This window comes from Lottia gigantea, assembly GCF_000327385.1.
Source record: "Lottia gigantea unplaced genomic scaffold LOTGIsca_142, whole genome shotgun sequence".
In the NCBI taxonomy this organism is placed as follows: Eukaryota; Metazoa; Mollusca; class Gastropoda; family Lottiidae; genus Lottia; species Lottia gigantea.
This window is the reverse complement of record NW_008707655.1, coordinates 496,250-507,310: the sequence shown is the minus strand read 5'-3', so window position 1 is coordinate 507,310 and position 11,061 is coordinate 496,250. Positions and strand designations below refer to the sequence as shown.

Genomic DNA, 11,061 nt, shown 5'->3' with positions numbered 1-11,061 from the left:
TATTTTTTTGACTACCTTATCGAGTTTCTCTCTTGATATTAAAAAACAAATATTACACAATTATTTTTTATTGAAATTTTAAGACTATCGCCCTTTAACTTTTATAATAATGAAAATTATATAAAGTCATTTGTTATAATGAATAATAATGAATGCATTAGTTATATTTATAAAAATTATCAGGTGTCCATTATTCCTATCATTATCGCATTATCAATAGACTTTTAATCAGTCAGTTTATATTACTAATGGTATTGTTAATTGTTCAATATTCAGTCATTAACACTGTTTTGAGCGCCCCCTGTTGTGTGTTAAAGGGACATACAAATCGTACCGAGGTCTCAGAAACTAGATTTTTTTTTAAAGCTAATTATTTAATCAGTAATAGTGTTTACAACTCGTGTTTTTTCAGGGTGGGGCGGGGGGTCGAAAGATCTTCAGCCTGTAACAAGAAAATTTACCAAATCCTACGACAACATCTTGGGTACACGGGCCTCTATAATCATAGTAAACAAAATATAAACCCAGCATAAAGGTTTCTCTATTCCTCGATCATGTCGCACTTTTTGCAAAGCTAAAGGATGATGGATTTTGCTAGAAACAATGTGTTGCTAGGGCATTGCCGTAATGAAACCTTTCAAGGATAGTATATCCATTTCAATTTGACTAATGAAAGTTTAGTAATTATACCATACGTTAGTTATAGTCTGAAACTAGCTATTATCTATAATTTAAAACAGTGACCATATGATAAAATCGATACTTTCTCACTAATAAAACAATCATTACCCTGCTAAGTCGTAAGACAAAAGGGCAATCATGTCGAACAAATATAGTACTGTATTGATGAGGGACAATAGAGAGAAAAGTCAATACAATCAACGTTAAAGGGGCATTTGGGGCATTTTGGGAGGCTGATTTAAGTCTTTCTAGAAATGTACGAAAATCGCATAATTCCTGTAAAAATACTTCAAACTAGGAATTCTACACATATATATGTCTTTTCTATATATCACACAGTATTTTAAAATGACCAGTCCCGTTTCTGAGACTAAAGTATGATTGGTAAAAAAATAAACAATGGAGCATCTATCCATTTAAAGGCTATGGTTCGCCATTTTCGAGGGTCGATTTGGGTCTTGGATGTATGTACTACTAGAAGTACATAATCATTTCAAACTAGAAATTTCGTTTTCTTTTTCTATTTATCTATATGCAGAAAAGGCCAGTCGTTTTAACTTTCAAATGTGAATAATTATATACACACATGGATTTGAAGACTAACATTTTGATGGTGGGTTTTGAACCTTATTACTGATAAACTTTGGTAAAATATTCCCGTTTTCTGAAAGTAAGGTCCGATTGGTCATATTGCTGGCGAGCAAATCTGTTCTAATTAACAGAGCTTTCTTCTAATTTACATCGGTTAAATGACCTTTAATTCAAGGTGGTCAATACTTTTAACAGGAAAATAGGTATAAACCTCCATTGAATTTCAAATATAGTGATTGAATATTTTTATAATTTCCAAGTTTAAGTCATTCTTACATCAATCAGTTTTTATTTTAAAGGAAAACTTCATGAAACCACGATTTTACAGAACAGTTTTCAAAAACATTAGTCATTACAAAAAGTACAATTTTTACTAAGAGCAACTTTATAAGGAACACTTCACTCTAGTCGCGGATATTGAGAGTCGCAATGGGATCAAACAAGTTATTTTAGTCTTAAACCTCATGTAATATTTACCCTACTCTTGTTGATTTGTTATCGGGAGCCGCGGTGGCTCAGTGAGTTAGACGTTTGCTCGCTAACCTGAAGGGCGAAGGTTTCCCGCTGTCAGTGATGCAGATAAAAAAAACGTGGAAAAAGCGTCTATTCTTCGTTCGGATAGAACAATAAACCGAGACTCCGTGCACGTTAAAGGGACAAATGCGCCATTTGGGGTCTTAAATATATGTATATAGTCTTCAGGAAAGTCGCTTTAAGAATATCTCAAACTAGGAATATATTTTCCTATTTCCATAGATGTTTTTTTTCTATATATGACAGTGTCTCACGAAAAGACGACTCGTTTTTCAACTTTCAATTTTGGCTTAACGGGAAAAAAATCCCGTTTCGGAGGTACGATGCACATCTGTCTCTTAAAGCTCCCTCGACAGTTCCAGTCCCGACGCTGAAATTTGCTGCAAGTGCCTTTGTTAATTTGTAAGAGTACTACTATTGTATTCAAAGTATATAAAATGGGCCTCATAGGATACGTAGATTTTGAGCCTTTGAGCAGAAATTTGCGATGTCATTGTTTTCTACATCATCCCGTTCATCTTTAAGATTTCCTGGTAGTCGACGAAACTCGCTAAGCCATAAATTCATTAGAGAAAGATAATCGCTTAAGAGATTTTAAAGCAAATACTTACATGAAAGATTCGAATAAATTCCAAGTATGTACAAACAGTGTGAGGTAGAAAACAAATTAAAGCCTGTCTGGTTTACAGCTCCGCCATGTTTAAACCAGGTAATATCTCTATTCTCAATTAATTAATATTTCATTCAATATCGTTGATGGAGTTTGTTTGTATTCGTAACCATGGGATGCATTAGAAGACAATACGACATTATGTAAATACCATCGAGGTGTTGTATATTTTCATCTTTGGATATTTTAAAGTGAAAACAAAGTTCCATCAGCGTCTCAGATCCACTCCTGCACACAATAGCGATGTTTCGTTACTATTACGTTACGTCAAGGCCGATTATCGTCATAACATCTGATGCTTCTGTCGAATTATTGATTTATTGATTTTTTAGTTTTGTTTAGATTAAGCATCACAGTTAGAAAGATAGATACACCACAGTGTTTATCATCTTATTGATTACATTTAACTGTGTACAGCAAGACAACCTATAGGCCTACCTACATCAACATCTATTATCTCAGAGTGAGACATGGTTCAATTTAGACAAAATTATCAAATCAAATTTTAGTTTTGGTTAATCAACTTAAATTCGGTAGCAATTTAAAATGCTCCAATAGTAAACCTTCAAATATACAATTTGATTTGATTCGCAGATCGTCGTGATAAAGTCTAATTTTGGCTAATCAGAGGAAATATTGGATTGGATTTTGAATCGCAAATCGCTTACATTGAACCCCAGAGTGCGATGGAGAGGGTCTGGTAAGACGTTCCATCAAAATTTGCACGTTTTGATCTTTCATATTAACGGGAAGCAATAAGCAATGCATTAGAATTCAGTCAGTGACATAGTGCGTTCTGTTTTGTATGATATCCTCATAGTTACATGGTTCTTCTTGTGAAAACGGTATAAGGATGTGAAAGCCGATACAGGGCCAAATCTCGATAGCACTGGCACAGGCATAAACTTTAGTCTTACCTTCAGGAGGATTGGAACCCACAGCAAATGGAATTTGCGAGCAACTAGATAGTAGATAGTCAACGACTACTCGACCACTAGTCGACAAGAGTGTACTAACGACTATACATTTACAGTTGCCATCAGATGCTGTTGAAAGTCTCTGTTAAAGGAATATATTCAGCTGAACTTAAAAGGTGTTATAAATAAAGAATAGAATCTCTATATAAGACGATATATATTTATAAACTAAATAATTAGTGAAACACACTTAATAGCGTGAATTACTGAATTATTACTTAGTTTTGTGGATTTATTGGATTATAGAGGGATTCTGTCATATAGGTTTGAGACAAGTCCATTGATGATCAAAGATTCATTTTGACCACGTATACTATACCTTTAAATCGATCATTTTGTTTTTTCACTATGAAACTGTATTGATTACCCCAATAGGTTATCACTGAATGGCATTGGAGGGGAGACAATCGCCGATTTGCAAGTTTTAGTTGGACCACAAATATGTTCAATCTTGTTGAATTGAAAATCTGGTTACTGTACTTCATATCCATGATCTGAAGAAATCGTATTACAAATTTTATATGTTGTTTTGTAACCAACCAATCAAATGCTATATTCAATAAATAAATGGTTTTTTTTTAAACAATATGAGAGGTATTCTATGAAATGAAATGAATGGAGTTTTACGTCCTACTTTTCTGCACCATGTGAGCAAATGAAGACAGGCAACTCCATACAGTGTGCAATGAGGGAAATTTTGCCAGGGCATCGGCAATAGCCTACTCTTAATCGATTTCCATCGGTCGAGGGATTTTTAACGTGCACAGACTGGGGAAACCGACAGGGGAAACCGGATTTAAAAATTCGAAGGTATTATTTCGACCTATGCCTAGCCTGAACCCTGGACCTTCAGGTTAGCGAGTAAGCGTCCCCTGCCCTATCTCCGCCGTCTTTAGAGCCGCCACTGAAAACAGGTCTTCTTGAACGCTATGCCACGTGGTAAAACATTACAGTGCACCTTAAGCATACAATATGTTTCATTATTATTCAACTTGACCATAAAAACTACTAAACAAATATTGAAAACTAATAGAAGATGGAGTCTAGGGTTGTACATTGGGAAATTTCTTGTCATTGAGTCACGTAGCAAAAATGAGATAACAATGTACCACCACCAATATAAGGCACAGAACAAATATTCATTATTTTCTGACAACTTGTTCAATGACCATTCACGTTAAAGGTGTGAAATCCGTTCATACAGAACTTGTTTGAAAATCAGTTAATTTTAACTATGGATAAAAAAAAATGGGAAGAGAAAAAATCCATTAGGCCATCACCAGAATTTCTGAAGAGAATATACATGTAGTTATGCTATATTGTGAGATGTCGAAAATGGAATTTCTACCAGTTCTAACCAAATTTATATCTCTCATGTTTCTGTTTATACAAAGTAAGTATATAGTTAATATATTTCAAAGTGTCGGGGTAATTTCCAGATTTTGCGGCTCGAAAGAGAAGTCTTCAATCTTATGCTCACTTAAACATCAAAGGCCCATCCACTGATGTTATTTTAAACCAATCAAAGCGTTTCATGTATAATCCCTTTCTTGATAGCGAAACCCAAAGTGGCTGCCATACTGCTCTGCTTAATTTTTCAATATTGTCATAAAAGTTATGGGGTCTTTTTCTAGAGGGAGGTGGGAGTTATAAAGAAGACTTATAAGGAAAGCTCATTTCGTTTTGCTATAATTATTCAAATTATGTTACAAATATTTATTAATTCATTGCATACAAAATAATAAAAGCAGTAAGCAATAATTCACGATGTACATTAGACTCTGTTTAATCTAACATCCAATGGGCAATGGAAAAGAAATGAGGCAAAAAGATCAGTGGCGGCGAAGTACAGGGGGAGGGGGGGGGTGGGCTTAGAAAAGTGGTTTGCACCCCCAATTGTACCCCCACTTTATTTTTAACAAATCAAAATGCACAAAATCAATCATTTTTTCTCAAATTTTCTTGAGAGAATCCTCTAAGACACTCCATGAGAGGCTTGCGACTATGATACCACCACAGAGTAGCCATTTGAAATTTGAAATTCAAGCTCGACAGTTCTCCCCCCATTGAGTCGGTCTGCCCCCCTATTTGTACCTCCTGTCTTGGAAGGCTAGCGCCGCCACTGAAAATGGCCTATGTAATCACCGACCTTCCCATCTATTTTCCCCGAATATTTGAATATCTCAAATCAACCCCGGAAATCCCTTTAATCTCTGATCTCTTCACGGAGCAGACATCTAGTAAACACTGACCAAAATTCAGAACCAAGTGGATTTCGTAGATCAACATGGAAAATGTTCTCATCTGCAATAGATTCCATAAAAAAGTGAACATTGTTAGGTATTATTGGTCGACCGTCAATAAAAAGTAAAATTCTATTTGGCGTAGTTAAAGTGATTGCTGACAAGCAAGTACACATAGTAAACAGGCACATATCAGAATTAAGAAACTGTTGTGTTATTATTAAAACGATTTTCCAACTATCACGAATATCTTCAGCAACGGCAAAGTGAGTATTGTGTCCACCATGCGCAAAACCTAAGTTAACGTTGATCCCTCTTGCAGTAGCAAGTTCGTTTTGTAATTCTCTGAGTACAAATCTAAGGCAGTAATCGCTTTCATCGTGAAAAATAGACAAATCATATCTAAATTCATGTCGTTCTCTCGGACAAATATTGTGCCCTAGCAGCCTATATAGAAACAAACGAATCTTCATCCGATTTTTGGCAAATACAAAAGTGGATATGATACCAACGATGGTAATGAAGAAGCAACAGAGAGCTATGTTCAACCAAAATGATGAGCGACATCGTCGATTGATGGATACCAGATCTTTAAACATTGAAGCTGTGGTCGCCAAGTCACCATCTTCACCAATACATGTATAATTACGACCATCCAGTCCAACTAAAGTTCCATTTAACCACGTAATAAGTTCGATAGAAGAACAGGAACATGAAAAGGTATTGCCATAAATAGAAAGGCTGAAGTTCGAATTGGACGTTGATGTTCTCTCGAGCATCTGTCTCGTAGCTTGATTCAATGTGGTCAAGGAATTATGCCCGAAATATAAGTTCTGTAGATGATTCAATGAACTCACGTCCGGGATTCGGATCAGCTTGTTGTATGTTAAAATAATTTCCACTATATTAGGAAGTGGCTCAAATATGTCATCTGACAAAAGCACCAAATCATTTTGAGAAAGATCTAGAAAATTCAGTCTTGTTAGTGGGGTAAAAAGCCTTTTCCCGTGCTGAAACATAAAGTTATTGTCTAAAAGACATCTTGACAGTCTTAGAGTTTTCAAGTTGGGAAAATCTTGGAAGAAATCTGAATTCAACAGATTTAGTTTATTTACACTTAAGTCCAGCGTTTCGAGATTCTCCAAACCACGGATTGAGTAGTTCAGATTGCTAAGTCCAGAAAAAGAAAAATTCAGATATCTCATATTTTCACCACCAAATATATATAGATCAATACCTTCTCCTAGCTTTGAGATCAATCCTGATATATCTACATATTTCAATTTAGATGGTAAAAAAAAGGGTATTGGCACTTGAAAACTACTACTCCGAACGTCTTTGCCTACAAAAGAATCCAAATGACATGTTCCATACTTCACCTTCGTCGACAAATTCAATATCTCTAAATTTTTAAGTCGCCATAATAGAAATATACCTATTCTAGAGAACTTGCCAGTCAGCAAATTGTCTTGTAATTCAATGGATTTTATACATTTTGTAATCAACGCCGGATATAAAATAAAGCTATCTAAATCAAATTCTACCAGATGATCACTTATCAGATGCAGATTTTCCACGCAAATATTTGCTAGTATATGACCTGTTATTCGGTTATCTTGTGAAACGTACGCGGATTTTGTGTACAAATAATGTATAGATATGGTTGACATATTCTTTCCTTCGTAGACGTATAAAGCATTAATAATGTCGTTTATAGAACCAGCTCCAAACTGAACTTCGTTGAACTGAAACGTTTTTAAGGAAGGAAAAGGTAACAATGATCCAGATTCGAATAATGTCAATATACAACCATCAAAGATTATTGTTTCGACAGTTGCTGAGAAATTAGTGAATGTTACATTCGTGACTTGTGATAATCCGGCTTGAAAATCGCCCTCATTGCCGACTTTTAACGTTTGTAGTTTCTTCATATTTGAAAATTCAGATCCAAAAACAATAAACGGTGTAGTGTCTATGTTGAGATCAATTAGGTTTGTCAATTTTCCAAAAGGTATATCTCGAATGACTGGGTATTTTCCTGAAAATCTATTAATATCCGATCTGATGGCGAGAGTTACCAAAGATCTCAAGGGTTCAAACACATCATCTGGTAGCGCATCAGCAGTATAATTCAATTTATGTCCAATCATTAACAACGACTGTAGACTCAATAAACCTTCAAAAGCTGAACTCTGTATAGCTGTGAGAGGGTTTTCACCGAGATATAGAATTTGAAGTCGATTCAAATGTTTAAAATCCCCGTTATATAGAATTGTTATGGAGTTGTAACTCAAATCCAGTTGGGTGATGTTTACGGGAAGGTTTTTTGGAACACGAACTAAGTTGAGATGGGAACAATCTACTCGAGTTTCATCTACTTGTCGACATCTATTGCATTTCACCAAACATCCGTATGTAATGAGAATTACAATGTAACATAACATCCTGGTTGTTTTTGTATCTGTTTCTGAAATGCAATAACATTGAGTGCAGAAAATTATACAAAAGAGCATCTTCACGAGATATTACGAACTTCCTCTTATACCTTGACTGCAACTGCAAGAGCCCTATTATGGAATAATGTATACAGACTTTCCGCTAAGGGCTCTGGTTGACTGTATTCGTTTACACACTTCCGTAATACAACAAATTCGTTATAGTATGACGTTGTGAAGATAACAAAAAGAATGTTTTGCTATTTTCCTCATTTGATACACCTAATTCAATTATAGGGACAGATCCGCCATTTATGGGGTTTCATATAAGTACTTCTAATGACTCGTCTCTTTTACTTTTAAACTCAAATAATGGATTTGAAGGCTCAGATTTCCACGGTGAAATGTGAACACTATTACTGATCAGCTTAGCTAAAAATGTTCAGTTTCTAAGACTATAGTATGACTGGTCAAAGAAATGGCCTACCGACCCCTTTAAGCTCATATAGACCTAGATATCCAATTTGAGCATTGAGATTTACAAGATAAGGTGGTATACCGACATCACAAAGTACACCAAATCATGAATCACTGCTCTAAACACCAGTTGAACTGAGCCCATTAGTTGGAAATGTGACAATAGATAAACATTCGGATTAAAATAGAATCTATTTTATAATAAGTCTTATCGCTACTTCCGCCATTTATACACCATATCTATATATAGTACAGCAATTTAAGTTGACTATCATTACTCATAATGTTAAGAGAAATTTTAATACTATCGATTCGTTAATATTATGGATAATTATTGGAAAACGCTTACCAAAAATAAATGGATAAATTGTCATATACGGACATTGCGCTGTTAAGTTAGTTATGACACCGGGTAATTTGAGTGATGACTGTATTGGCCAAATGTGCTCAATCAAATTTTATGTCTATTCTTGGTAGTATTCCTTATATATCATGGTTTGTCAAATTACAAACATTACATTTAATTCAAATCTAGCTGTCTTCAATGAACCTTTGCTCTGAAATCTTGGCTCTGTATACTTTTGAATTATATTTTTGTTTCATTATTATTGTAGTAATGTCCGCGGGCCACCATTTGAGAAGGCCTGATAGGCATGGTATGCAAAAGAAAGATCAATTTTTTTCTGATCGACGACATTATAACCATTTTGAAGACCATAGTGACCTCGTTGCAGTCGAAAATTATTTACAGATATTAGAAAAATATTTACCTCAAAATGCCCAAACTCTACTCATCCATTTACTCATGTCAGCAGTAACCTATGCACATATCTCTTTTATCTTCATATTCACGTGATCCAAATGTAGGCCAATATTAAACCACTGAGTGTTTCTCTAAGTACTTCTTCCTTTCTTGTAATTTCCTTACGTAATACATAGAAAATTTAAACAAGATTCTCCAAAACTGTATCATTTTTTATCAAATAAGTATAATGAATAATGCATAGTGATTTAGTGGCGGATGCTAAATTTTTTTATTATGTCCGGGGTTTTTGCTTTGGGATGCACCGCCACATATTTTTTTTTATGAAAATAAATGGCTTAAATCTTGCATTATGATTATATTATTGGGCGAATTTATCCCTTTCTTTTACAGGCCAGTTTATACTATTAAATCGATCTGAACCAATATGTAAAGGCAAACCTCTGATGAATAACGGTCGAAGATGTGCTTCTACAACAGTTTTTCATGATGGTCGAAAAGGTGCATGTGGATGTGGGCCATTTTGGTTGGATAAGCAGTTCTTTTGGAATAAAGATAACTATGTAGCAGCTGTAAATCAGAGATTTTTTGATTTTGATGGTAAAACTTGGTGTGGTCAACGTTGTGGTCAATGTTATGAACTGACCCCTACAGGTCTAGTTTTTTTTATTGCATTAACTATATCCACATAAAGGGGATTCCAAGAACGTCCAAATCTACCCGTACCTCGAATCTCTGATTACTATTCTGAACGTCAGATATCTATCAAAGGCGGGAATAGAGAAAGATGTTTTTCAGACTAGCACGTGATATACCACATCCGTACATCACTTCCCAGGTCGCATAAAATTTATCGGGCTTACCCAATGGAAGTCAGTGGTTCATGTAATTTCAGAAAAAAAATGACCAGACTATAATTCGATGTCATAGAACTATAAGGTCATAACTGGTAGTTTTCATTATAGAGTTAAATGCTTTTTGCGCATGTGTACACTTATTTTGAACCCTCAACCTTTAATAGATTTACAAATTTATAACGAATATATTAAAAGGTCATATGTGCATCCATTCATTGACAACAATGGGCATATTTTGTAGATATGACCTTTCTGGTGTGAGGTTTTGTCGTATTCCTGGAAAGTAAATTACAAGAAAAAGAGTCAGTTATGGCCTTATAGTTCAATGACAACGAATTATGATTATCTTTGACTAGAAAGCTACTTGTGATGGTGACGTCATATCCGAACAAAGGACTACAAACGTCGCACGAGATATCAAAGAAAATCGAAATCGAAACTATAATGTCCCCCTAAACACTTACAAGGGCGAGAATAAAGAACAGAGAATTGAAGGCAAGGCCAATTTATTATGCTATTTCAATAATTATGTTGCTTTTTCAGGAGGGTTTATTGAAAATGAAGGAGCCCCGCCGACTTCGATGCAGCCAATTACAGTAATGATAACTAACTTGTGTCCCATCGAACCACCTAATTTGAGTTGGTGTGGACAAAACCATTACAATCAAGTGAACGCGCACGGATATTATGCTCACTTTGATTTGGAAAATGGTAATCAGCAAATTACTTCTCTTGGTTGGGATAATCCGGAAGTGACGTACCGCCGTGTTGATTGTGGTATGAAATGGCCTAAACGATATCGTGAGTGCCAGTGTTCTACAGGATACTATTGA

General features: G+C 35.1%; 2 protein-coding genes across 2 annotated transcripts; one reads left to right on the top strand and one right to left on the bottom strand.

Moving 5' to 3' along the window:
* Positions 1-6,517: 6,517 nt before the first annotated feature.
* LOTGIDRAFT_56380 (hypothetical protein) lies at positions 6,518-8,020 on the bottom strand (the record flags this gene model as incomplete). Its single annotated transcript, XM_009050003.1, has 2 exons — positions 6,518-6,896; positions 7,851-8,020. Coding segments are annotated over 2 exons (549 nt in total), but the record flags the coding sequence as incomplete, so codon positions are not given.
* A 1,779-nt stretch (positions 8,021-9,799) lies between these two features.
* Positions 9,800-11,061, top strand: LOTGIDRAFT_139967 (hypothetical protein; the record flags this gene model as incomplete). Its single annotated transcript, XM_009050002.1, has 2 exons — positions 9,800-10,025; positions 10,772-11,061. Coding segments are annotated over 2 exons (516 nt in total), but the record flags the coding sequence as incomplete, so codon positions are not given.